At 47.3% G+C, this 27989-nt stretch overlaps 1 protein-coding gene across 1 annotated transcript; it reads left to right on the forward strand.

Moving 5' to 3' along the window:
- The first annotated feature begins 905 nt into the window (after positions 1-905).
- On the forward strand, positions 906-26999 carry Bnip3l (BCL2 interacting protein 3 like). Its single transcript, XM_090353625.1, has 6 exons — positions 906-1117; positions 9701-9881; positions 14895-14967; positions 21975-22078; positions 22168-22317; positions 24558-26999. The coding sequence occupies exons 1-6, from the start codon at positions 1015-1017 to the stop codon at positions 24604-24606; spliced, it is 660 nt and encodes a 219-aa protein (XP_090209751.1). The 5' UTR covers positions 906-1014; the 3' UTR covers positions 24607-26999.
- Positions 27000-27989: the final 990 nt, after the last annotated feature.

Raw genomic sequence — 27989 nt, forward strand, 5'->3', positions numbered from 1 at the left:
CGTGGTACATTTGGGGCGAGTCTACACTTGATTTTTTCTTCCTGTACTGTGTGTGTGTGTGTGTTTCGCTCAGAGCCTTGCGCTTTCCAGTACTTTTTCTTTTTTGCCAGTCCTAGGCTTTACCTCAAGGCCTGGGCACCGCACCTCTTCTGGCTTATCCGCTCTAGGCGGTACCACGGTACCCTGGGCGACACTCGCTGCCCTGCCAAGTCCATGCGCATGAAGGCAGTGAGGGGACACGCGCTCTCGTCGTGGGGTCGCCCTGGAACCTCGGAGCGGCGTGGACAGGGCCGCGCGCGCTCGCGCTGCAGGGTGAGACGGCTCCACCACGGCCACCCGCCGACGGTGCCGAGGGGCCGCCCAGGCCAGGCCCAGCCCCGCGCCCCGCAGGAGAGAAACACGCCCGACGCCGCGGGCGGAGGCCCTGCCTGGGGTCCGCTAGGCCCTGGTGGCCCTTCTCGGCCCAGCCAGGAGGCGAGAAGCGGAGGGAAAGGAGCGCCACGCTCCAACCGGGCTGAGGAGGGGCGGCCCCGCCCGGCCCCGGGGGCGCGCGCCCGCCGTCCCCGTCCACGGAGTCCGCCGTTCGCTGGGACCCGGACGGGCTGGGGTCACCGGCCCGGGGCAGAAGACGCGGCCCCCGCGGCCGTGGAGGCCTCGTCCGTCCGCCCCACGCGCGGCCCCCGCCCAGTGCCTCCCCACGGTGGCGTTCCACCCCGCGGGTGGAGACGCACTCACGCACGCACGTACGCACGCACGCACGCACTCCTTCCTGAGGCGAGAGCACGGGGCAGGTCCCGGAACGCCCCGCCCCGCGTTAGCCCCGCCCAGCCCCGCGTTCGCCCCGCCCCACCGCTGGCTGTTGTCATCACGTGGCCTGGGCGGGCTCTGACGTCAGCCGGGGGAGGGACTGCGCAGGCGCAGAAAAGGGGGCGGGGGACTCAGCTTGTTGTGTTGCTTCTGCCGGAGAACCGTAGACGGTCTTGCGGAGGCCGCGGCTCGTCCAGCCACCCGACGATGTCGTCTCATTTAGTGGAGCCGCCGCCGCCCCCGAACAACAACAACAACAACAACGGCGAGGAAGGGGAGCAGGCTTTGCCTCCGCCCGCCGGCCTCAACAGTAAGTGCTGGGCCGAGGGGATCGGCGGTAGAGGTGGGGGAGGAGGGCTGCGGAGCCGCGGCTGCCGCCTGCGCCGCGCGGGGCGGAGGGAGGGGGGGAGAGAGGGGGGCGGGAGGAGGGGGCGGAGGAGGCCGCCCATTGGCCCGCGCCGAGGATGTGCGTGTGATGGACTGCGCCCGGCTCCTGTCGGCAGGAGGCGCGGCGCGGCTGACCTGGGGGTCTGCGCTGGGGGTCGTCGGGTCGGGCCGGGTCCCAGCTCTGGCGGGCGGCGGCGGCGGCGGCGCCCGCGGCGGGTCGGGCGGGGCCTGCGAGGCGTGGCGTGGGAGGGCGGAGTGCGGTGGGCGGAGCGGGGCCCCGGAGGACGTGCGGCGGGCTGGGGACGTGCGGCGGGGCGGCCGGGAGATGGACGCGGGCGGCGGGCGGGGCGCGGGCGCGGCCGGCGCCAGGTGTGCGGGGCGGGCACCCCGCTCGGTGTCCGGGGGCTCCGTTCTCCGCTTTGATCCCCCTCCCCACGTTGCCCGAGTGCTCGAGGCCCCCGCGAGGCCCCGGGACGGAGCCGGCACCGGCGGTGGTGGGTTTGCAGAGCCCCCCTAACCAAGCGTCGGCGGGAGCGGGCAGCGCCGGCCAGGAGGAGGGCGCCGCCGGCGCCGCCCGGGTGCAGGAGCGCGCGCGCGCTCACGCCGCCCCCCTTCCCGGGGTTCCCGGGGTCCGTCCCTGGGTGTTGGCTTGACCCGGCACGGGCCGGGCCTCGCACTGCTTCCCACGCCGAGAGACACGCTGCCTTCGTCGGCCGTCTCCATGTGGAGTTTTAAGTTAGTGCATCCTCAGAGGGCATCGAGAATGAGATTTCATCTGCCTGGCTCGTCCCGGCGACGCCGGTCTCCGTTGCACTCCGGTTACGGTTTTCACAGAACGCAGGGAGAGGGGAAGAAGAGCCGCCCGAAATGCCCGGAGCCGCCGTCCCGTGTCAAGTCGGTGTCTTGTGGTTTTTTCCTAGCAGGAAGCGGTGGAAGCCCCGGGACACTAGCTGCTCGGTAGGAAGCACTCATTTGGAGCGGGGTGGCTCACACTTGAGATCCTCGCTGCATTCAGGAGGCTGAGATCTGAGGATCAAGGTTCAGAGCCAACCCAGGCAGGAAAGGCCGTGAAAACTACTCAGAAAAAAAAAAAAAACACCAGAAGGAACGCTGTGGCTCAAGCAGTAAAGCGCTAGCCTAGGCTCAGGGTCAGTGCCCAGGCCCTGAGGTCAGGCCCCCAACCTGTCAAGAAAGGGGAGGGAGGGGAAAGAAACGAAGGAAGAAATTCATTTGGGATAGATAGCTTTTAAAAGTTACTGAAAAGCTTTAAGGTAATGCCATATTTAATTACTCTTCCTTGCTTCTTACTGTGTGTCCTTTTAGCTTATTACCCAACAGCAGACTGAACAAAACAACAAGTCTTATTGATTCCTTCAAGTGTTTTTTTAAAGACACCGAGCAAAACAACTTATTCAAGCATCAAATGTTATCTGAATTGCTGATAAGTCCAAGGACTTTGTTGGCTAATGTTGCACAACTGCAAAAAAAAAAACGGATGAAACTCATAGATTAGCTCTAGTTTGAGATTTTAGTTGAAGATCAAACAAAATTTTAACAGCAAATATTTGAAATAGTGTGTCCTTTCTTTGATTTTTTTTATTAAATTATACATTACAGGGCAAATAGATAAACTAATTTCAAAATCAAAGGGGTGTTTCCATTTGTTGATTTTATTTTTAAGAAAACCATTCATTATCCTTACAATTTTTATTCATATCCTAAGATTCAGTAGGTTGCAGAAAGTAGTAATGGAATTCTTGTTTGCTTTTTGTTTGGAAAGCTCTTCAGCAACAGTGTTCTAGCCCCAGCATGCAGGCGTGTTCCTAAGACTGGCACAGGAAATGCCTCTGCATGTGGTGGCATTGTGAGTAAATCCGTGTAAGCACCCACTTGTGCAGCAGTCAACACTGTCAGGAAAACCAGTGACTGTTGTAGGTCTAGCTTGGATTCCAGTCTTAGGTACCTGGTGAGCAGACAGAATGGCTTTGAGGAAAGAAGAGGAATAGAGCAAAATATGTCACTCCTGGTTAGAAGTAGCTGTGGGGCCTTGAAAAGATGGGGGGAAAGAAGGAGGAATACTTTACCTTCTTTCCCTCTCCTGAACCCCTAAGAGGATTGAACTGGTGGTTATAAAGTTGTAAGCCCACAGCATGAAGTAAATGTAATCATAGTTATTGGACTCGCCATTTCCCCTAAACTTAAACTATAGAAGATGTCATCGTATAGTTGAACACACTGGCATAAAAGAAAAGCATTTGGCATGTAAATAATCTTCCAATACTAGAGAAAGCTCTTAGCTCTTATTTGAAGAGTTTGCTCTGGGCTTGTTTCCTGCTGTATTGCTGGAACAGTCCAAGCCTCTCATCTTGCCTTGTTTCCTTCCCATGTAGAAAGAGAGCTTCCTGAAGATGGCTGAAGTTAGGACATTATGACATTCCTGGCTGTAAGTCAGGAATGAATTAGGTGATGGGGAAATGGTATATGTAATTTATTAGGAAGGACATGCTGGGTACCTGTGGCTTGTGTGTAATCCTAACTACTCAGGAGATTGAGACAAGAGGATTGTAGTTCAAAGTCAGCCTGGGATAGAAAAATCCATGAGAGTCTTATTTCCAAATAACCACTAAATGTCAGAAGTGGTTCCATGTGGTAGAGTTCTAGTCTTGAGCACAAAAGCTCAGAGTTACGAGCCAGGCCCAGAATTCAAGCCCCATGATGAGAGAGGGGCTGGGGAGAGAGAAAGAGAAACTCAGCACTGGAGGCTGAAACAGGAAGATTGAGCCAGCTGGAGTACCTGGACAGACCTGGTCTCAACAAAACCCAGGTAGAAATGGATGAATATGAGTAAAGAGAGCCAGACTCAATAAGACAAAGGACTCACATTTCTTTAATGTTTGATGTCACACCTAAAACCCAAGTATATATGTAAACACAGGTCTTATACATATCTGTAGGCTCAAACTGAATTGTCATGTGCACAGGAGTGAGATTCCTTTGAGTTATTGTCAGACAATTTAATCAAACCAAAACATGAAGCCCTGTGTCAGTGGCTCACGCCTGTAATCTTAGCTACTCAGGAGGCTGAGATCTGAAGATCAAGGTTCAAAGCCAGCCCGGGCATAAAAGTCCTTGAGAACCCCTTAAGTTAACCACCAGAAGACTGGAAAAGGTGCTGTGGCTCAAGTTGTAGAGTGCTAGTCTTGAGCTGAAGAGCATAGGGACAGTGCCCAGGTCCAGATTTTAAGCCCTACAACCCACAAAAAAAAAATAAATAAATAAAATTAAATTAAATTAAATTAAAAACTGAAACATGTCTTGGCTGTGAGAGGCGTGAGGCTGATGGGAGCAGGGATGAGTGAGTATAGAACAGTACTCATGTTCCATGTGAGGGTGGAGCCCGGAGACTTGATGAGATGACTGGAGGTGGGATGAATGTGGGGAGAGAGATGGAGGAGGTGGTATGAAGACACATTGCACGCATAAATGGACATGGTGAATTGAACCTCTCCTTGCACTTCTACTTGAAGATAACAAAAAAGATTTACTGAGGGCTGGGAATGTGGCTTGGTGGTAGAGTGCTTGCTTAGCATGCATGGAGCCCTGAGTTTGGTTCCTTAGTACCACAAAAACCAAAAAATGCTGGAAATAGCACTGTGGCTCAAGTGGTGGAATGCTATCCTTGAGCAAAAGCAGCTCAGGGACAGTGCCCAGGCCCTGAGTTCAAGCCCCAGGACTTGGGGGGCGGGGGAAGAGAGAAAGAAAGGTTTACCAAAAAAGGCCACAAGAAAACAAAACCCAGAAAACAACAAAAAAATCCAATCCAAGCTGGATGCTAGTGGCTCATGCCTGTAATCCTATCTGCTCAGGAGGCTGAGATCTGAGGATTGAGATTCAAAGCCTGCCCAGACAGGAAAGTCCCATAAAACTAGCTCTTTATTAGACTACTCAGAAAAAGCTAGTAGTGGGAAGTGGTGCTGTGACTCAAGTCCCTAGGCCCTGAGTTCAAACCCTCACCCCCCCCCCCAAAAAAAAAAAAACAGATTGCTTTTTTTGGTATATTACTCTATAGGTAATTTACTGTGTCACCTTTTCATGGTCATGTACATGTAGGGCCTATACACATGTATGGATGGATATGGGGGGAGGGGTGCTAGCATACTGGAATTTGCACTCAGGACCCGGTGCTTATTGGACAGGCTTACTACCACCTGAGCCCTGTCCCCAGTTTTGTGGGGCTTGAACTGTGAGCCTGGGTGCTGTCCCTGAGCTCTTCAGCTCAAGGCTAGTGCTCTACCATTTGAGCCACAGCGCCACTTCCAGTTTTCTAGTGGTTAATTGTAGGTAAGAGTCTCCCGGACTTTCATGCCTGTGTTGGCTTTGAACCATGGTCCTCAGATCTCAGCCTCCTGAGTAGCTGAGTGGCTAGGCTTACAAGTGGAAGTCACCAGCACCTGGCCCTAGATCTTTTTGTAAGAATCGCTGAATTAAAGGAAATTGATGAAAGGCTCTTAATATATATTGCCAAATCATCCTTTGGAATGCTTGCCAAAGTCCTCAGTGTAACAGCGAAGTAGTAGAAGAGGTCCTTTGGGTAATAGTTAACCATTGTTATTGGCTAATGGTTGAAGAAGCCTAAGTTTATAAATGATGAGGTCGGATGCAAGGCAGTTAATAGGTGAATGTTTGTACTTGGATGATCAGTGGAAGGTATCGGTGAGTTGTCAGTAAATGCCTTCACCTCAGCGTAGGGGACGGAAACTTCCAGTGCACGACAGCATGTAATGAAAACAAAAAGCAAGCTGAAGAAAAAACAACTGCCTCCGGAAATCTCCATGTGGAACCATTTAAAGTTGTTTCCTTTAGGAGCTGGAATGGGAGGTGGGAGAAAGAGGCACTGATTTTTCATTCTATGTATTGGTATTTATATTTCCATTAAGGATTCAAAGTTTGTTTGTTTGCTTGCTTGCCAGTCCTGGGCTTGAGCTCAGGGCCTGAGCACTGTCCTTGGACTTTCTCAAGGCTAGAGCTCTACCACTTGAGCCTCAGCACCACTTCTGGCTTTTTCTATGTATGTGGTACGGAGGAATCGAACCCTGGTCTTTGTGCAGGCTAGGCCAGCACTCTACCACTAAGCCACACTCCCGGCCCCAAGGATTCAGTTTTATATGTCAGGTGCAGTGCATCTTGATGAATGCCATTCCTTCCCTTCTCCCCCTCCTGCCCCTCCCCATGCTACCTCCCGACTCCACGCATCGCTTTTACGTAATGTGCAGTGAGAGTATTGACTGCATCTGCTCACTTGGCCTCCTTTCCTGTGTATATTTCAAGGAGCACATTTTTACAATCAAAGGATTCTGAAACAGAACAGACTATAATTCTTAGAGAAAGGAGCAGATTTGTAGCACTGAGCATGTGCGGAGACCTTTCTTGTTTTTTCTGTGGGCTTGATCTTTTAATCCTCCGAGCAGCTCTGAAGTGGACGCAGCTGTTACCCCTCTTTTCCAGAGAAGGCAGTGGAGCCCTGCAGGGGTTAAATAACCTGTGCAGTGGCTTCTCTGGGGTTGGGCTTCAGTCTGTGCTTTATTTGACTGCTGTACCAGTCAGCGGTGAATAAAAGTGGCCAGCCATGAGTGCACATGATAGCAGAGTGATATCAAAGGCTGGGGTGGAGATAACTTTACTAAGCTCTTCTAGGTTCCCCGAACATATGTTAGATGCATGATTGTGAATTGGTAATGTAGAACATAGAATTCGTTGATTTAGAAATCCTGCAGAAAAGTCAGGAGCAGGAAATGTGGCATGGTGGCTGCTTTTCTCATTGGTCAGATACTTCAAATGCATATTACTTACGTGTGTTGTAAGGAAGACTGCTTCCACAGAGACTCTCTGGAATCCTGGTTCCCCAGCCCTGTCTCCACCAGAGCTGCCCTGGGGTTTTGCTTGCTTTACACTCTGAGTTTCTGTACAAGAAGTACGGGTCCCATTGGTTTCAGAAGAAGTTTGAAAATTCTAAAAATAGTAAGACTAGGAAAAGAAGTTTTATCCCCAAACCTTTTGCCTCCCTCCTTCTCTTCCTCCTCCTCTTCCCAATGTCTTTAATATTTTACCGAGCTCTAAATTGAGGGATGCTTTGGCATATTTCTTACACATTCCAGAGACATTTCAAATATTAAATGTCTTCGGTGTAAATCTCTCACAGCTTTACTAGCATTTATTAGTTCTAAGTTCTCCGTCGTTGTCTGTGTCCATTTTCCTGTCCACGTAACACCTGTGTTTTTTGGAGCACAGCTCTGAGGAATGTGTGGCGGCTGTGGGGCTGTGGCAGCCATTGAGACCTCCTAGGGGAGCTGACATGGTGATGATTGCAAGCCCTGTTCTCAGAGCAACCTTTACAAATACTGATTCTCCTAAGGAGTGTTGCGTTGCTGGCTATTTGCCAGGCACTTCCTACTACACCTCCTCCAGCCCCTGGCAAGTAGACCCCACAGCAGCCTGGGCACAGAGGCTGTTCAGGAGGGAGATGAAGTCAGGTTCCAGCTGCCTCGTTTAGGGGTGTCTTAGGGTTTGAGATGGTTCTGGTGTTTTCAGCCCTGGGATGCCAGTGTTCATAGCACTGGTCTCATTCATCTGCTTGGTTACATTTTCTAAAAAAAAAAAAAAATTATATATATATATATATGGTGAGAAGCCGAGTGCAGTGGCTCACACCTGTAATCCTAGCTACTCAGGAAGATAAGATCTAAGGATCTCGGTTCAAAGCCATCCAGGAGTCCATGGGATTCTTATCTCCAATTAACCACTAGAAAACCGGAAGTGGGGCTGTGGCTCAAGGGGTAGGGTGGTAGCCTTGAGCTGAAGAGCTCAGGGACAGTGCCCAGGCCCAGAGTTCAAGCTCTGTGACACACACACACAAATAATTATTATGAGGAGGGAAACGTAAAGAAACATGCACATTTCTGTTTTTGTTGTGAAATTGGTAAATTGGCTACAGGTACCAGTTCGTACTAAAATTCACTCATTAGGCCAATAACACTTTGAAGAATGTCAGATCACCGGTGCTCCTCCCCTTTGCTGTGGCTCCACCAGTTCTGCCAGCTGCCCTGGCAAATCCTCCTCCTGCCTGTAGTTTCTCCTTCCACAACCTTAGGGCTTCATGAGAGCCCTAGAGAGCGGGAACTCCTAGGAGACAGCAAAGAGGCAAGTTCACCGGTATGTTGGATGCTTGAAAGAAGAAAAGGACTGGGAAGTGGGGGTAAAGGAGAGGAAGCAGCAGACCTGTTGGGTAGAGCTAACAATGCCCTGCAGGCTTTGGCATGCCCCTCCCCACCATTTTGTGAAGAAACAGCAGCTGTTGAACCCTGTCGTAATCACCGGGATTTTTCTCGGGAGCTCCTGGCTGATGTGTGCCATCTGCAGTTCACGTGCCAGCCTCGTTAGAGGAACTTGCTGAGGGCTCCAAGTCACAGCTGCTACGGGGGGGGGGGGGGGGGAATTGGGCTTTGCCCTTGGAGAATTCCGTGCTAGGCGTGGAGAGTGCCACATGCTAGAGCCCTGGTTTGGGAGGCTCCCCTTCCCAGCCTCTCACTGCACTGTCTCACCTTTCTGTGAGCTTTACAGTGCTGTAACCACAGCAGGAGTAAGATCGGAATTTCCTCTCTCAGACTTGGTTAAGCTGTGCATAAGTTATGTGTATATATTTGATCCTCTCTCTCTCTCTTTCTCCCTCTCTCCTCACCTCCCCCCCATTGGTAGTGGGCCTTGAACCCAGGGTATGGGTGCTGTCCCTAAGCTTTTTTGCTCAAAGCTAATACTCTACCACTTTGAGCCACACCACCAGTTCCAGTTTCCTGGTGGTGAATTGGAGATAAGAGTCTCCTGGACTTGCCTGCCTGGGCTGGCTTTGAGCCATGATCCTCAGCTCTCAGCCTCCTGAGTAGCACTTGAATGCAGAGCCAGGCCTTGTGGCCGGGGTTTTAATAACAAAATATTACTTAATTTGTGATGCAGATACAGAACTAGCTGAGGTAGACTAAGGAAAATATATTGTGCTTTATGTAAAGCTAATGTATTAAAGGTAAGGGGGTCAGGACATGGCTCAAGCTGTAGCAAATGTGAAGACCTGAGTTCAAATCCCAGTACCACTAAAAAAAATAGAGTTGCCCTGTACTGTTTTGAAAAGTAACCTTGAAGTTTAGTAAGTATTGATTGTATATAAACTGAACTTTAACCAGCAGGAAAATTGGCTGAAAGACGTGGTTTTTGTGTTGTTTTAAGTTCTGATTTCTTCTAAAGAGGCTGATTTGAGGAGGAACTTAAGAAATGGAGCAATCTGTATTTTTACTTTTCTTATGCTTATTTATTTACATCAGAGTACTTTGCGTCACTTTGAGGTACTGCACTCTTATCTAAGTCACCACCTCGCCTGCCCTGAGTGCCCTGCCCTGGGCGTCCTGGCCTGAGCCTGAGGACTGCTGACTTATCCTAACTTATCGGACTTGTCCAACAGGTTCCTGGGTGGAGCTTCCCATGAGCAGCAATGGCAACGAGAACGGCAACGGGAAGAATGGAGGGCTGGAGCACGTGCCCTCCTCCTCCTCCATCCACAACGGAGACATGGAAAAGATTCTCCTGGATGCCCAGCATGAGTCAGGGCAGAGCAGCTCGAGAGGCAGTTCTCACTGTGACAGGTGAGCGAGGGCTGCCACTGGGGAGACAGGCTGGTTGCCAGGCTAATTGCCATGAGGACAAGGCCCATAGGCTTGACAGAGTCGGCTTCCTAATTTATAGCAGCGGCTGGATGTCAGTGACAGCAGATTGACAAGCACTGGAGTGCCCACTGTTGCTCTAAGGGGAAGTCATGTTTCTTACTCAGCTTGTATTAGTTGTCAGTGTTTATTGTTGATTTGTAGAGTGAATGTAACTGTCTTCTGTTTTCCTTCATGGCTCTGTCCCCATCCCAGAGGTGACACTGGGTAGTTGAGGGGTGGTTACCTCTATTCCACGTGGGGAATGTCCAGAAGCAAGAAGGGATCGTGTTTCCTCTCCGCGCTCTTCACAGCCATGATGCTGGCACACAGTGTGCTCAGTAAATGTTTGACTCAGAAGAACTGCAGGTTGATTCAAGTTACAGCAATATTTGCACAGTGTACAACTCCAAACTCAATGTGTAAAGGTAGTTCATTCTGAAGGCCTTCCGTTTTCCTCAGGAAATTTTACTTCAGATCTACTTTCTCTGGGTTGGGTATGGGGAAGCTATTTCCGCTGGTCAAGGATTGCTTGTGCTGACAGTAAGACGCCCAGAGAGATCTATGGGTAGAAGGAACCTCCGTTTTTCCTTTCTCTTCAGAACACTGGTGTTAGTGGCACTTAATAATTCCAAGTGCTGAGACAGCCACGCAGTTGACACTGCAGAATCCTGGGTGAACATGCACATTACCCAGGCAGCAAATGCATGTGCAGGAGACGAAGGTTAAGAGACCATTCCAAAGTATGAGAATTGTGGGTATTTTCTTTTTATACATATGGTGTAAGTCTCGTTATATGTAGTCCATCCCTAGTGAGAAAAAAGTCAAAAAAGGAGAAATGAGTGCAATGGTGCCTGAGCCTCCAAGATGTTCTCGAGAACAGCTGGAACCTCTTAGAGCCTAGAAGGGCACATGGCGGACGCCCAGCAGAGCCGATGATGGCTCCTTCTGCACAGTGGCCATTGATTCCCGTGCTGTCTCCAGAGTGCTTTGTGTTCAGAAACTTGCCAAGTGATTTCTACATCCTTTCCATTTGTATTTCTCAAGGCCTTACTTGTTGTGGCCTACATGAACCTTGATCACTGATATTGTGTGTTATTACCTTTCACCTGATGGAGAGAAGTCACCAGCTTACCTCTTTGCTCACATGGTTTCATTTGTGGTTGTGTTTATGCAAGTGATGGCATATGAATTCTCCGGGTTGTGTTTAGTTGAAGTTTCTCTAGGCATGTGAAAGGTATTCTAATGCTTTTGGAGCCTCTCTTTTCTTCCAATATGCACAACTCCAGTCCTTTCAGAAGAAATCCAGGACTTGGCTCAGTAACACTCTCCTGGATATCTAACACACTTCACTTTTTTTTTTTTTTTTTTTTTCCTCCTGGGGCTTCAACTCTGGGTCTGGGCGCTGTCCCTGAGCTCTTCAGCTCAAGGCGACTGCCCTACCCCTGGAGCCCCAGTGCCGCTTCCAGTTTTCTAGTGGCTATTTGGAGATAAGAGTCTCATGGTCTTTAGTGTCCATACTGGCCCTGAACCGAGATCCATCCTTATATCTCAGTCTCCTGAGTAGCTAAGACTGCAGGCATGAGCCATGGTGCCTGGCTACTTCACTTTTAAAAAAAAAAAAAAAATTTGGTCACTTGTAAGGTCTTGAACTCAGAACCTGGGCATGTCTTTGAGTTTCTTGCTTAAGGTTAGTACTCTACCACTTTGAGCCAGGGCTCTACTTTCTATCTTCTCGTGGTTAATTGTAAATAAGAGTCTTACCATATTTCCTGCCTGAGCTGGCTTTGAACCTCAGTCCTCAGATCTCAGCCTCTTAATTAACTTAGAATCACACTTTACCATTTTAAAGTGTCATTGACATTCTTGTCATTTAAGTTTTCATGCAGTGCTAGAGCTTCTACTTTGGTTAAGGCAGGGCAGCTGATCCTAAGGGGAGCCAGGACTGAAATGCTGTTGCATTCCAAGGCATTAGCAGAAATAAGCAGTTCACTAGTAAAGAGTCTGTGTTTTTCTAAACAAGATTGGTGCTGACGAGGCAGGAGAGGAAAGGAGGGGCGGGACAGGAGGGCTGAGTGGAAGGTTCTTCTGGCCATGACCTGGGCTCAGCTGTGTAAAGTTGGCCCATGACTTGACAATAAACTGAGTTCAGTAGTTTCTCCTAGTTGTTTCCTGTCCTATAGCAAACACTTCTTGTTCAAAAGAAAAAAAAATTGTGAATTTATGATGTAGAACCTTTTCTCTCCTCAGTTAAGAATCTTCAGTGTTGATATTTGTATAAGACTTCTAACCTTATCAATCTGACAAATTTCTGATGCTTTTGAGTCTCACCAACCTTGGCATATTAAGTAATGGTCTATGTGTTAGTTTTTTGGTAGCTTAGTATTCATATCAGTTTTCATCTCGAATTTATTTATGCTGACACTGGGTTTTAAATTCAGGGCCTTGTACCCCATTTAGCTTTCTTTTTTTTTTGTCCATCCTGGGGCTTGAACTCTGGGCCTCAGTGCTGTCCCTGAGCTCTTTAGCTTAAGGCTACTGCCCTACTCCTAGAGCCACAAGGCCACTTCCTGTTTTCTAGTGGTTAATTGGAGCTAAGAGTCCCACTGACTTCTTAGTGCCCAGGTGGCTTTGAACCATGATCCTCAGATCTGAGTCTCCTGAGTAGGAGGATTACAGATGCGAGCCATTACTCCCGGCTAGCTTTTGCTCATAGCTGGTATTCTACCATTTTAGCCACATTTCCAATTTGATGTTCTGCTGGTTAACTGGAGTTGGTGTCTCAAGAACTGTTTCTGTAGTGACTGGCTTTAGATATTTATCCTCTAGGTCTCAGCCTGCAGAGTAGCCCGGATTGCAGGCGTGCATCACCATGTCAGGCTCCATTTTAATTTCTATGTGGAGAGTAGTGTAGTTGCAGACCCAGGACCTGGGTGGCTATGCATGAATCCATTGGCAATGCTTAAAAAAAAAAAGCCTGATATTCGTGTATGGTTTCAAGTATATGTTTTTGTTGTTGTTGTTTTCTTGAAGTCAGAGACTGGATGCTGTCCCTGAGTTCTGGTGCTCAAGGCTAGCTAGTACTCTACCACTTTGAGCCAAAGCACTGCTTCTGGTTCTCTGGTGGTTAATTGGAGATAAGCCTCTCATGGATTTTCCTGTGTGGCTGGCTTTGAATTGTGATCCTCAGCTCTCAGCCACCTGAGTAGCTGGTATTACAGATGTAAGCCACTGTTGCCCAGCTGTGATCATGTTTTTGTCTAAAAATGCATTCTTTTTTCAATTTCAGGAAATAATGGATATTACTATACAGGCTATATATTCAGATATAAGCTTCTATATTATTTGCTGTGAAATATCTGGGAGCACAGGTTTCTGATAATTTAGAATAGTTTTTCTTTATAATGTTTGTAATCTTTTTTTTTTTTTTTTTTTGGCAGACATGGTGCTTGAACTCAGGGCCTGGGTGCTGTGCCCAAGTTCTTTTGCCCTGCCACTTGAGCCACAGCATCACTTCTGGTTTTCTGGTGGTTAACTGGAAATAAGAGTCTTCTGGACTGTCCTGCCCTGGGCTGGCTTAGATCGTCAATCCTCAGATCTCAGCCTCCTGAAGCACTAGATTTGCAGGCATGAGCCACCAGTGCCTGGCCCCTGTATAATGTTGAGAATTTATTAGGAACCTCAAAACTCTTAAGTATTTACTCAGAAATGAAAGCGAGGTGCCAGGTCCAGTGGCTCAGGCCATTGGGAGGCCATCATTGGAAGGATAGCTGTTTGAGGCCAGCCCACGCGAAACTGTCTCACCAGGAAAAAGCTGGGTGTGGCTGTCAGCTGAGTGTGAATGACAGCGCATGACATCCCAGCCATGCCGGAAGTGTAAATAGTAAGAGCGTGATTCATGCTGGCCCAAACAAGAAAAGCTAGGCCCTATTCAAATCAACCAACCAACCAAACAAAAAGGACTGAGGCTCACATGGTGAGCGCCTGACTAACAAGTGTGAGGTCCTGTGTTCAATTCCGGTGGAAGCTGGGGGAACAAAGAGAGGTGGGGGAAAGAGGGAGAAAGAAAACTTTAAAGCAATAAAGTCAGGTCGGGAGTTTGGCCTAGTGGTAGAGTGCTTGCCTAGCATGTATAAAGACCCAGGTTGGATTCCTCGGTACCACATACATAGAAAAAGCCGGAAGTGGTGCTCAAGTAGTAGAGCTCTAGCCTTGAGAAAGTCCAAGGACAGGGCTCAGGCCCTGAGCTCAAGCCCAGGACTGGCAAAAAAAAAAAAAAAAGGCAATAAAATCAATACATTTTACATTTTAACATAAGCAGTTCTTCGATGAAAAATAACCATTTTCCTATAGCCAAAATTAATAAGACTGTGAGTTATTTTACATATTTGCAAATCTCTTTCAGTATCTGGCTTAAGGGAAAACAGCTGGACTCCTGTCTGCTTTTGTATTGAGTTCATTGTACTATCACACATTTTGTCACATGTGGAAGACCCACTGTGGACTCATGAGAAAATAGCAGAGGGGCAAACAAACACTTGTGAAGCACTCACCTCCCAGAGCCTTGGAAGGAATCTTTGAGAACTGCTGGCTGTTGGGAGGAGGTAGGGGTAAGAGTTGACGTAAAAGAACCTGATTCCAAACATGAAGATCATTGTGCCTTTAATGGATGAAAGAACCAAACATGAAATACTGACAGTCTTGGGCTTTCGGGTGATATTTTCCTTACGAAGGTTTCCCCATTGCTGACCTGTTCAGAGCATCTCCTGAGGAGAGGGCTTCCCTTCCCTTAGCCTCATACTACCACATCCAGTTTGCTTGTGCAGAGTTATGGAATCCTTTTTCAAAACCATTTTACTGTTTCCTTATAATTTTCTAATTTCAAATAGAGACAAATTTATGTGATGCAAAAAAAAAAGAACAGTAAAATTAATAGCTGAGCTCTTTCTCTCCTAGCCCTTCCCCACAAGAAGATGGGCAGATTATGTTTGACGTGGAGATGCACACCAGCAGAGACCACAGCTCTCAGGTGAGTATATGACTGGACTGTGCACAGTCGGGAAAGGTGTGTTTCCATGAAATACATCAAAGAAGACGGTTCAGGATGGTTTGGAGCTGTTCTCAGTTATTTCGGTTGTGATTGTAGAAGTGACGTAAGGGAACATATCCTTGTTACCTTTCTTTACTGCTGAGGATTTGGCACCCATCCACTCTTAGAGGTGGACAGTTCTGTCTACACTGGCAGGTACCAGTGTCCAGGGAAGTTTCTTGAGTCCCAAAACCAAAAATGGAGAAAGCTGTCTTGCAGAATGAAAGTCACAAAAACAGATGAAGGTTAGAGCCAGGTCTGAAAATTTTGCATCTGAAATCAAAGCAGCAATTCCAATGGCTAGAGGAGAAACATTCATCTAATTAAGCAAGCCTTCTTGAGTTAAAGAAGATAAATATAGCTTACGAGGGGTTGAAATGGTTGGAAGTATAGATGGATAGTGTATTAACATTCCTACCTGTGTCTGGAGTATCAAATGGGATGGGCTAGATAATTGGTGCTAACAAACGAGTTCTTGGCCAGCCCTTACACTTATTGCTCTGTCAGAGCACCTACAAGTGTCATTAGAAAACAGATTCCCAAGGATGAGAACCAATTTATTTTTTTTTCTTTTTTGCCAGTCCTGGGGCTTGAACTAAGGGCCTGAGTACTGTCCTTGGTCTTTCCCAAGCTCTACCACTTGAGCCACAGTACCACTTCTGGCCTTTTTTCAATGTCTTCATGCATACTCGGCAAGTACTCTACCACTAGACCAAACTCCTGGTCCCCCAACTTTTAACTTTTCAAGTTAAGGTACTTGAGGGCTGGGAGTTTAGCCTAGTGGTAGAGTGCTTGCCTAGCATGCCCAAAGACATAGAAAAAGGCCAGAAAAAGGCTCAAGTGGTAGAGCTCTAGCCTTGAGAAAGCCTAAGGACAGTGCTCAGGCCCTGAGTTCAAGCCCCAGGACTGGCACACACACACAAAAAAAAGATGTTAAGGTACTTGCACAATATTGAATGACTGTTTAACTGAGATATAGAATCTGAGATAAAAATCAAAGTCTCATCTTGTGGTATTCTCATTGTAGTGATCTTGGCCCCTTCACACCACAGATACAAATATTCTGCCTGGGCCGGGAGTTTGGCCTAGTGGTTAAAGTGCTTGCCTAGCATGCATGAAGACCCGGGTTCGATTCCTTGGTACCACATACATAGAAAAAAGCCGGAAGTGGTGCTGAGGCTCAAGTGGTAGAGCTCTAACCTTGAGAAAGTCCAAGGACAGTGCTCAGACCCTGAGCTCAAGTCCAGGACTGGCAAAAAAACAAAAAAAACAAATATTCTGCCTGGTCTGTGAGTCTGCTCAGCATTCTAGGTCAAAAGCCAGACAGTTTCTCTGTAGTTTGACTGTGATCTATTCTTACTGTTTTCTGAAACCTGGAAAATCTCTGGGCTGGATATGATGTATTTAAGTCATGCCCTTTGTCCAATAGTTTATAGTGGAAGATGGCATATGTAAGAAGATGATTTGGGGGGAATTGTTGAATTTCTGATGTATATGAGTTTGACTATATGAGGTTAAGCTATAACTAAAGTAGAAAAAGTTGTAAAAATCTCCATGTCAAAAAGTATACCAAGAGCTGTACACTGGTGGTTCACACCTGTACTCCAACTACTCAGGAGGCTGATATCTGAGCGTTGAGGTTTGAAGCCAGCCTGGGCAGCCTTCCATGAGACTTAGTCTCCAGTTAACCATCAAAAAGCCAGAAATGGAAGTTTGGCTTAAGTAGTGGAACATTAGCCTTGAGTGAAAAAGCTTAAGGGACAGTGCCCAGGACCTGAGTTCAACTCCCAGTACCAACCAAAACCAAATAATGTACCAAGCATTCAAGAGAGAAATGAAATCCTTTCCTGAGGAAGACATCTTCAGTCTGGTTTCTTTCTTTTTTCTTTTTTTTTCCAGAGAAATTGAAAGTTTGAAAAATGTACTGTTTACTCAGTGGGAAAGTCTATAAAGTAGTTCTAAAATCAGGCGTATGAAATAATGCAACCTGACTTTCCCTAGGGGTCACTTGGACTGGGGGCTCTGCAAGTGCTCTCAGTGAAGAAAGCACTTCTGCGCATTTCCCATGCTAGCCTGACATCACACCATCCTTTCCCCACACATGCTTTTCTTACACTTTCTCATGTCTGGACACTTGATTTGAGCTGCTGCTCAACTTTCAGGATATAGTTAAGCTTACCTGATCATTAATACACATAGAATTGTAGAGCTGAACGCATTCACACTGGAATTTGTGGAATGGGCGGGGGGAGAGGCAGGTGTGTAAGGCTTTTAGCCTCTATGTCAAATTGTGGTAGAATTTCTAGTGTGACTCCACACTGAAGGAGAATCAAGCAGATTCTAAGCTGCTAAGACTTCGAATGTGGGTACTATTAATAGGTATGACTTAAACTTTTTTAAAAAAAGCCTTGTTTCACCTAGGTTTTTTTTTTTTTAATGGAATAAATTGGTGAGGTGGAAGGAGTGACTGGTGAAGATGCTTTGGACATATAAATAAGCATGTTCTATTGCAACTCCCTTGTGCAGCTATTTGAAGATGATAAGATATTGGAGAAATTTCTTAGGGATTTGGAAAAGCTTTTGTTTGTTTTCTTGTTCAGTTCTGGGGTTTGAACTTAGGGTCTCCTGTGTAGGATCCACCAGTGCCCAGTGTGACTTCTTTCTTGAAGGAGAAGAAAATTTAGGGTTAAGAATAGTTGTCAGGCCAGGAGTGTGGCCTAGTGGTAGAGTGCCTGCCTAGCATGTAAGAAGACTCAGGTTCGATTCCTCGGTACCACATACATAGAAAAAACCAGAAGTGGTGCGGTGGCTCAGGGTAGAACACTAGCCTTGAGGAAAGTCCAAGGACAGTGCTCAGGCCCTGAACTCAAGCACAGGACTGGCAAAAAAAAAAATAGTTGTCATGAGGTGGCAGAATATTTTAAGCAGTAGAGCACCTGTCTAGCAAGCACAAGACCTTAGTTTAAACTCCAAGACCAACCACAAAGCAAAAAGAATAGTTGATGGGCCTGGTAATGTGACTTATGTCCTACTTAGGAGGCTAAGGATTTGGAGATCACAGTTCCAGGACCGTGGCACAAGACCCCTTGCTAAGTACATCAGTGGTGTGCACTTGTCATCCTAAGCTAGGTGGGAGGTAGAGATTGGGAGAATCTCTGGTCGGCCTAGGCAGAAAAGTTTATACACACCTCATCAGAAGCTGAGCGGTGTGTGCCTGTCACTTCGCTAATACAGGAAGTCTAAAATAGATGGATTGCAGGCAAGACCCTGTTCAAATCAACTAGCATATAAAGGCCTGGAGGTAAGCTTAGTGGTAGAGGGCCTGCCTAGCAAATGCAAAGTCCTGAGTTCAAATCCAGTACCACAAAAGAATATAGTAATGGATGAAGAACGTGCCTGTGCTTCACCTTACAGGCTTTCACCTGCCTCTAATGAATAGAGCATCCTCCAGCTTTTCTGGAAGAGCAGAAGAGCAGAGAAAAGGCACTGACATTTGCCACATCTGTTCTAGGTGCTAAGTTTATTTTAAAAATACTTCTCACTTCCATGTTCTCAGTGTAATGAAAGAAGTGGTATTATGTCTATGGACAAGTGGAAAAATTGAGGCTTTTTCCTAATTAAGTAACTTCTAAAATGACAAAGCAAGTAAACATAGAGCTAGACTGAAAGCAGGTCTGAGCCTGTGGGCCCATCTCTTCCTTAGGGAGCACTGAGTGGACATGGTCTCAGGGGAGCTCCAAAGATGGGCAGCCATCTAACTGAGGTCTGCCAGGTTGTGGTGTGGGAATTCTTTTTTGTGTGTGTGTGTGGGGGGGGGTCATGGGGCTTGAACTTGGCCTGGGCGCTGTCCCTGAGCTCTTCAGCTTAAGGCTACCGCCCTACCCCTGGGCCTGGGCATTGTCCCTGAGCTCTTTGGCTCAAGATAACACCCTTCCTCTTGAGCTACCCCCCTCACCACTTCCCATTTTCTAGAAGTTAATTGGAGATAAGAGTCTCGGGTTCTTTTGTGCCCGGGGTTGGCTTTGAACTGTGATCCTCTGCTCTCAGCCTCCTGAGTAGCTAGGATTACAGGCATGAGCCACCACGACCGGCTGGTGTGGGAATTCTAAGGCAGCACCTTTAGGGTAAGGTGGCCCCAGGTTTTAGGATGTTGGTACCCAAGACTATCCATTCCATGCTGGAAACTGACCGCACATAGTCTCTTACAACCTTTTGGTTATGTTTCGGGATGGCCAGTGCGATGTTTGAAGGTGGTCCCTCTCTCATCTTGGAAAATCATGTACCCGATCATGGTGTGCAGGTCAAAGCCACATGCAGAGACTGCCAAAAGAACGGCCCAGCCAGGAACTCCAAGAACTGGAAGTGGCCAGTAGATGATTATCAAAAGTGAAGCAGAAGGTGAAGTTTAGAAACTTACCTGAAATTTTTTTTTTTTAAAAAAAAAATACCAATCCAGTGGCTGGAAGTTTGGCCTAGTGGTAGAGTGCTTGCCGAGCATGCACGAAGACCCAGGTTCAGTTCTTCAGTACCACATATATAGAAAAAGCCAGAAGTGGTGCTGTGGCTTAAGTGCTAGCCTTGAGAAAGCCCAAGAACAATGCTCAGGCCCTAAATTCAAGCCCCAGAACTGGCAGAAAAAAAAACAAGTGAATCCAAAGACAACTTTGCTTCATTGAGCTGAGAGAAATTCTCATCACCTTGGGAAAATGTAGCATGTGAAGCCTTAGTGCAAGTTCACTCTTTTGGCAAATAAGAGATTCTAACTTGTTCAGAAATGTCAGCCTAAAGCTACAAAGCACTGCACATGGGGTGGGGTGGGGCGGGGCGGGGAGGCAGGATGAGCTCAGTGGTAGAGCTTGTCCTGTGTGCCTGACCTGGGTTCTAGCCCCAGCTCCACAGACAGAACAAAACAAACAGAAATGAGCTGCAGTCTGTGGGGAAGAGTCAGATATTGTGAGCACACAAACCAATCTGTATGTAAATTGTGACAGTTGATTGTTTTTGGTTTAGGGTGATTTCAGTGCTACCCCAAAGAGCCAACTCATGATTCTGAGTAATCCCGATGCTCAGTGGGAAAAGCTCCGTCCTAAATGCCGCATTGTCCTGTGGGCTAGAATTTGCCAAGTTCGGCAGCAGTAGATGAGATGGCACTGACTGGGCAGTGCACGGGACAGGGATTTGCTAGTGAACGGGCACCTGTCTAAAGCCCCTTCCCAGGACAGCTGTCACCAAGAGCCAGGCCAGTCAAAGAGAACACACAGAGCATGGCAGGCTGCTCCTCGGCTGCCTTCCACAAAGAAGGAAAGCTCTGCCCTGGAGGGAGCCACTGGCTTGGAGAGCCTGGGGTTTGTGGTTGCAACCTCACATTCCTTGAAGTGGCACTATGGTCGTTTTAGAAAGTTCTTGTTACCTTGGATTCTATCAAAAGAGAAGTTTCCAGGCGGGTGGTTTACACCTCAATCCCAGCACTGAGGAGTCTGAGGCAGGAGGATCACAAGATCAAGGCCAGCCTGGGGTATATAGCAAGACCCTGTCTCCTCCCACCTCCCTCCTTTCCCCACTACCTACCAGGAATCTGAAAGATTGGGTTATCTTTAGCAGTAAAAATAATTTCTTTTTCATTTATTTTGTGCAGTGAATGTTAAAGCCTGATCTGTTTAAAATAGATTATTATAAAAAAAAAAAACCCACTTTTGGCCAACATAGTTTCAAAACGTTGAGAGATGTTTGACTAGTAATGTGTCTAAAAATCATAATCTAGTGCTTAGAGAGTTGTTGGGGTGTTTGGGCTGGATGTTGACTGTGCACACTTGAAATCCTAGTGATTCCGAAGGCAGAGATGGAAGGATTGTAACTCAGCCAGCCCGAACAAAATGACACTGTCAAAAATAAGCTGCTCCTGGTAATACATGACTAATCTCAGCTAAAGCAAAAAGGTAGGAGGGTCGTCGTTTGAGACCTTCCTGGAGAGGCAAAGACAAAGGTTGAGAAACGAGAGAGAGAGAGGAAGGAAGGAAGGAAGGAACATAGTCCCCAGTACTGTAGAAACAAGAACAGGGACCTTAGGACCTGTGGAGCCCAGGGAAGTAACTTAAGCCAGGTGTCGGCTTCCGTGTGTGTGTGTGTGTGTGTGAGTGTGAGTGTGACCAGGGCTTGAACTCAGGGCCTGGGCACTATCCCTGAGCTTCTTTTGTTCAAGAAGAAGCCACAGGGCCATTTCTGTTGTTTTTTTTTTTTTTCTCTGTGTGTGGTACTGAGGAATGGAACCCAGGGCTTCATGCATGCTAGGCAAGCACTCTACTACTGAGCCACATTCTCAGCCCTCACTGTGGTTTTGTTAGCATATCCTTCTGAGTGTATCCTCTCAGTTTTCTTAGCTGTAGAAACTTTAAATGCTTATGAAAATGAGCATTTCTGTGCATTGAAACTCGGTGGAAACACTGCCATGTTCCACACTCAGGAAGAGCTATCTGTGCCTGGTAGTTGTCAGGTTGGTAGTCTCTGGTACAACAGCAGTTCATGTCACTTCAGTGCTTTTTAAGGTGCTCTGTTCTCTCAGCTCACTTTATCAGCCTCTGTAGAAAAACAACCCATTTTTCACATAAAAATTATCATGTACAAAGCCGGGCAAGGTGGCTCATGCCTCTAATCCTAACTGCTCAGGAGGCTGAGATCTGAGGATCACAGTTCAAAGCCAGCCTGGACACTAAAGAACGTGAGACCCTTATCTCCAGTGAATTACTAGAAAATGGGAAGTTGGGGGGTAGCTCAAGAGGAAGGGTGTTAGCCTTGAGCTGAAGAGCTCAGGGACAGCATTCAGGCCCAGAGTTCAAGCCCCCCGACTTACAAACAAAAAATTACCATGTATAGCCTTCTCTGTCCAGTCTTGCCTTTTTGATAAGTCTTCATCCGGACTTGTCTTTTTGAGATTGACTTGTTCTCTACAGTCAGAAGAAGAAGCTGGAGAAGGGGAGAAGGAAGTGGAGTCTTTGAAGAAGAGTGCAGATTGGGTATCAGACTGGTCCAGCAGACCCGAGAACATCCCCCCCAAGTAAGCTCCCCTGCATGCCTGCCTAGATACTGCATTTCTCGAGGCTTCAGCACACATTTCTGACCCTTGCCACTGAATCTCTCCTGCAGGGAGTTCCACTTCAGGCACCCTAAACGTGCTGTGTCCCTAAGCATGAGGAAAAGTGGCGCCATGAAGAAAGGAGGCATTTTCTCTGCGGAGTTCCTGAAGGTGTTCATCCCGTCACTTTTCCTGTCCCACGTCCTGGCTCTGGGCCTGGGGTAAGTGCACCTCAGCTCCTCATCGTTGCTTTGAGGCTGACCTCTTGGTGGCAGTGTAATTTTTTTTCTGTTTTCTTGGTCCTGGGCTTGAGCTGGAGCCTGGGCTCTGTCCTTGAGCATTCTACCGCTTTGGGCCACAGCTCTACCTGCCATTTCTGGTGGTTAATTGGAGATAAAAGTCTCATGGACTTTTCTTCGCTGGCCTGACTGCAAACTACCATCCTCAGATCTCAGCCCCCTGAGTAGCTAGGATTATAGGAGTGAGTCCCCGCACCCTGGCCCAGCAGTTTTGAATATCCTGAGGGGTCATCTTTTTTTGGTTTGTACATTAATTGCTTTTATCTTTGATCTTTTTTTTTTTTTTTTTTTTTTTTGCCAGTCCTGGGCTTGAGCTCAAGGCCTGAGCACTGTCCTTGGACTGTCAAGGCTAGAGCTCCACCACTTGAGCCTCAGCACCACTTCCGGCTTTTTTCTATGTATGTGGTACCGAGGAATCGAACCCGGGTCTTCATGCATGCTAGGCAAGCACTTTAACCACTAGGCCAAACTCCCGGCCTATCTTTGATCTTTTTTGTTGTGTTTTTTTGTTTGTTTGTTTGTTTGTTTTTTTGTCAGTCATGGGGCTTGAACTGAGGGTCAGGATGTTGTCCCTGGGCTCTTTGCTTAAGGCTAGCCCTTTACCACTTTGAAACATTTCAGTTTTTTTTTAGCTAATTGGAGATACGTCTCACAAGGACTTTTCTGCCTGGGCTAGCTTCAAACTGTGATCCTCAGATCTCACTCAGCCTCTTGAGTAGCTAGGATACTTGAACTCAGGGCCTGGACACTGTCCCTGAGCTTCCTTTGCTCAAGGCTAGCATTCTACCACTGGAGCTACAGCATCACTTCTGACTTTTTATATGGTACTAAAGAATGGAACCCAGGGCTTTCATGCAAGCACTCTACCACTAAACCACATTCCTAGCCCTACAGTGATCACTTTGAATTGACGCTTGTATGATTTAGGTTTTTGGGGGGTTTTTTTGAGTTTTGTGTTCTTGAATAATTTCTAAAGGAAGAGAATCTTTGGTGTATACATCTGGGGACTGATATAGAGAACTTCTCCAAAGTAAACCGAGCAGTTCTCACCAAGGAGTAGAATGCTTGGAGACTGGATTTCTCTCCTAACTTTGCAACGTTTTCTTGGTTCTCCATCAGCCTCAGATTTACCTGGAATTGATGCATCTTTCAGGAAAGTCTTGTAAATTAATTGCTTTTATCCTTGAATGTGGAGGAAATACACTTCTGAAGGATCTTTGGAGCACACGGTCGCTCTTCATTTTCCAAAACATGTGTGACATGCAGACCATGGAGCGCCTTTTCTGAAGGAGTGCAGTGTGGCGGAGAGCTTTCCTGGCAGTCAGGAGCCAGGGAGCCTGTCTGCCACTTTCTTGGTTCAGCAGGCCTCGCATAAGCAGCAGGATGCTTGCAGAGGAAGGGTGGGTGGGGCAAATCCGAAGTTGAATAGGGCACTGCCCCCAGTAGGTTGGTCTGGTACATGCAGTATTTGTTGCTTTCACCAGTTCAGACTGTCTTGTCTTAATTGTGTATACATGTTGGCATTGATGCAGATGAGAAGAGGTTGTAAGTGGCGGCACCTTTCACTACACCACGGGTGCAGCTAAGGGTTGTTTTCAAAATATCCCTTTGCTTATGCCACTGACAGGCTCAAGTGCCTGCCTCGCATAGCAAAGTAGTAAGACAAAGGGATTTCAGTTCAGCCTGTCTGTGGCTGACTGAATGATTTGATCAGTCAAGACACTCATCCTTAAGAATTCTCATACGAGCCATCTTAAAATCACTGGCACCCAAGTAATTCGTGTATCTGAAATAGCAAAAGAAATTTCTCAAAGGAAGGGGGGTCTGTGCTTTTCTCTGCCTTAGTGTGGCTCAGTCTCAAACTACCTGTGTTGACCAGACCAGACTTCATGAGTGAACTGAGTCATACAAAACCAATTTGGGCTGTGACTGTTTTGTTCCAAGTCAGCGGGCTAGGGAGTGTAGCTCAGTGTTAGAGTGCTTACCTACTAAATGTGAGGCCCTGGGTTCAATACCCAGCCATTCCCAAGAGGCGAGCGGGGCAGGAGACATAGTGTTGGGAACTGGCACCGTACCTCAGCCTGGAGAACTTAGATGGCACCTGTGCAGATGAGCTCGGGTGACTGCACGCAGTAAACACGGGGCCTTCTGCTTCCTTTCAGCATTTATATCGGAAAACGCCTGAGCACGCCTTCTGCCAGCACCTACTGAGGAAAGAGGAGCCCCAGGGACGCGCCTGGCCCGTGGAGTGGAGTGTTGTCGCATAGTTTATTTGAACTTGAGACCATCGTAAGCATGACCTAACTTACCACCCTGTTTTTACACATCCAGTTCCAGTAACTCTGAAGTCCAGTATTTTATTCAAACTCTGTTGAGGCATTTTACTACCCTTGCTCCCTCTGGGGCCTGTAAGACACTTAGAACTTCCTGACAGAATATCCTGTTGTTTAGAAATTTGCAAGGGCTTCTTTTCCGCAAATGCCACCAGCAGATTATAATTTTGTCAACCATGCTGTCGTCTCCTGTAGTACCCCAGAACCAAACCCGGATCGTCCATGGTAGGAACTAGACTCTGGCCTTGTGACTACCATCTCTCTCCAAATGAGATCAGGGTAGAAATGATGCTATAAAGAGCTTTGTTGTTTAGTTTTGGTTTTTATTTTCCAAGACCACCAGACAAGCTTGTCTAAGCTTGAATTTATAGTTATTCAAAAGAAAACAAAAAACAAAAAAAAAAAAAAGAAAAGCAAGACACAAGAAAAAAAAATCCTGGGCAATAAAAATAATTTGAAACCAGCTTTGGAGCTATTCTTTCTAAGCCTCCCGATGGCGCCTGTGGGGGTGCAGGAGGCAGCTGTACATAGGATAGAGAGCCTAGATAAGACTCACCACCGCGCTTGTCATGTGTCTTTTCTGTGGCAGTCTTTATTTCTGATAAGGAGCGTCTCAGGCCTAGATATGAAATCGCTTTTGAGATTTTTGTGCGTGTTGGTATTTTCATGTGTTTAGCTGCATGTGAACTTTTCGTGACCTTTCATTTTCTTTTTCTTTTTGTTTTCTCTAAGAAGAGACTTTGAAGTGAGTCCAGTATATGGTGTTAATCCAGGCTTCTTGTCTTAGGAAGCTTCACTCACACTCTGAAGCCTTTATACTCTGAAGAAATTTGTTTCAGAGTTCTTCCAAGCACTTGTGTAACTTTGGAAAGCAGACTTGGGTTGTGGGAACAGGTGACCGTGTTCTGGAAAGACGCCACTCATTCCCCTGGGCCCTCTCTCCATGACAGGTCCTGCAGGCCTGGCGAGGGGCCGTTCAGGCTAAGCTCTTGGCATTCCAGAACACCAACCATCCTCCATGACAGACCTTCTTAGTTTCTATAATGTGAAGCTTGAGGACCAAATCCTTAGGAGTCAGTGGGATTCTGGGTTCTTTGGGTCGGTTTTGTTGTATTTCAGAACACAAGCATGGCTCTGAGGACACTGCTGTGTGTTTTATATATGGCGAGTAGCCCTTGAGTTTGCCCACATTGCTGCTGAGTGTTTAGAGAACCATTGTTGAGGTTATCTTGCAGTCTCTGAGGGCATCTCCAGGCCTCCAGCTTTGCCCTTTGCAGAAACCAGCCCTTCCTCACACCAACCTTGTAAAGCATCCATGCTAGAGTGGAAACAACACAGAGAAACAACCATTTTTTTTTCTGTCTTTTTCCAAGAATTTAGCTGGCTATCTTTAGGAAAGATGATATATCCCAAAAACTTCCCTGAATTATTTTTTCTTTCTAGCATTTGATGTCTGAATAATTTTATATCGTGTTTCTGTCTAACTCTTAGACCTGGTAACACTTGATTTGCCTTCTAACATATTTATTTCAAGTGTTGATATTCAGATTTCTTTGGGGGTGAAAAAAAGAATAAATTTGATGGGTTTTGAAAAGTCTGGATAAAATTGGAAAGGCAGATGAAGCTGAACTACTGCAGTGTCCACATCCCTGAGATTGTTTCCACGAAGAAGAGCAGTATTTAGCAGGGAGTACAGTGCCCTCCTGAGAACCTCAGCACCATTGACCAGTGCCGCTGAGCTGGGGCATCTAGTGTTTCTGACATCGGAAGTAAATTTAGTTTTACTAGTTTTCTTAAAGCATCTGCCATGTGGACTCCCTGAGGAGCTGGGAGCCTCCTGTGGACACAATCATGCTGAATGCAAACAAACTGTCTCCCCGGAAAGAACTCAGTAATTAACTGTTGACAATTGAAGATTCGTGCTTAAAAAGCTTTACACCTGTTTACAATTTGGGGATGAAGAGGCAGGTTTCCTTTTTCTTATGCTTGGTGAAAACTGGCTTAAAATACTTACAAATAAAATCAGGAGCAAGACAGCTCACTTGCTGGGTGAGAAGAGCAGCGAGCTGGCGGGGCTGGAGTTGAAGGTCGACTGGTCCAGATGGGGTGGCTTTCTAAATGGACCCCTGGTGAAATGATTGGAATGAACTGAGCCAAAGTGATTATGCATTCTCATCTATTTAGTTAGCACTTTGTATCATTCTATACAGTTTACAATATATGTATAACTTGTAGCGATAAACATTTTGTGCCATTAAAGCTCTCACAAAATTTTCTGTCAGTATATCATTTTTATATCCTGTGTGTTGCCCTGTATCGACACAAAACATTCCTGCCCGAGGAGTGACTGTTACTACAGCAGCAGAGCTGGCTCCTGCGGGACATGCGCCCCTCCCCCTCTGTGGCCACCCAAGCACCGCTGCTGGGAGAGGGAGGGAGAAACGCCATGCGGGCCTGTAATCCTAGCTGCTGAGGAGGTGAGACCTGAGCATCAGAAGTTCAAAGCCAGCTGGAGCAGGAAAGTCTGCAGTACTCTCACCCTGTTAGCCAGAAAAAAAGCCAGAAGTGGGGCAGTGACTCAAGTGGCAGAGCACTAACCCTGAGCAGCAAAGAAAAACAAAAGCCCTAGGGCAGCACCCAGGTCCTAAGGTCAAGTCCCAGGACCTGCCCAAGAAAGGCTTCCACAGCTTCCGTCATCTGCCATGTGGATTCAGTTGGGATATAGTTTGAGAAAAGTGGTATGTACAGAACACCAGAGCAATAGAACAGGATGGGGGTTGGCTTTGGCTGGGTTGAGGTTAGAAGTACCAGCCACATGCCTGGTGAGCACTCTGCTTGAGTCACTGGCCTAGGCCTTTGGGTTGTGTTGTTACTAAGTAGTTGTACAAAGAGGTTACAGTTGGGTAAATCAGGAGTAGTGCTTCTTGATCAGTGCCTTCCCTTCCGTGGTTCTCCCCCGTTTTCCCCTTCCATCTGCATCCTCAAGTGCCTTTTGCTTTTTCTTTTTTGGGGAGGCCCTCACCCTCGGGCCTCCACCAGCCTGCAGTCTTCCTACTCCCTCCACCCGGGGCTCCAGCCCAGCCGATGTGGTAGTCTGTGTAGCCCGCCCACTGATTAGGAATCCAAAGTCAAAGATGGTTTAGAGGGGTCGGGGGGGGGGGGGTGGGGGGGGGAGATTGCACAGGATACACACACTTTTTTTTTTTTTGCCAGTCCTGTGCTTGAACTCGGGGCCTGAGTGCTGTCCCTGGACTTTCTCAA

Source organism: Megascapheus bottae, chromosome 20 (assembly GCF_031878675.1).
Source record: "Megascapheus bottae isolate mThoBot1 chromosome 20, mThoBot2.hap1, whole genome shotgun sequence".
In the NCBI taxonomy this organism is placed as follows: Eukaryota; Metazoa; Chordata; class Mammalia; order Rodentia; family Geomyidae; genus Megascapheus; species Megascapheus bottae.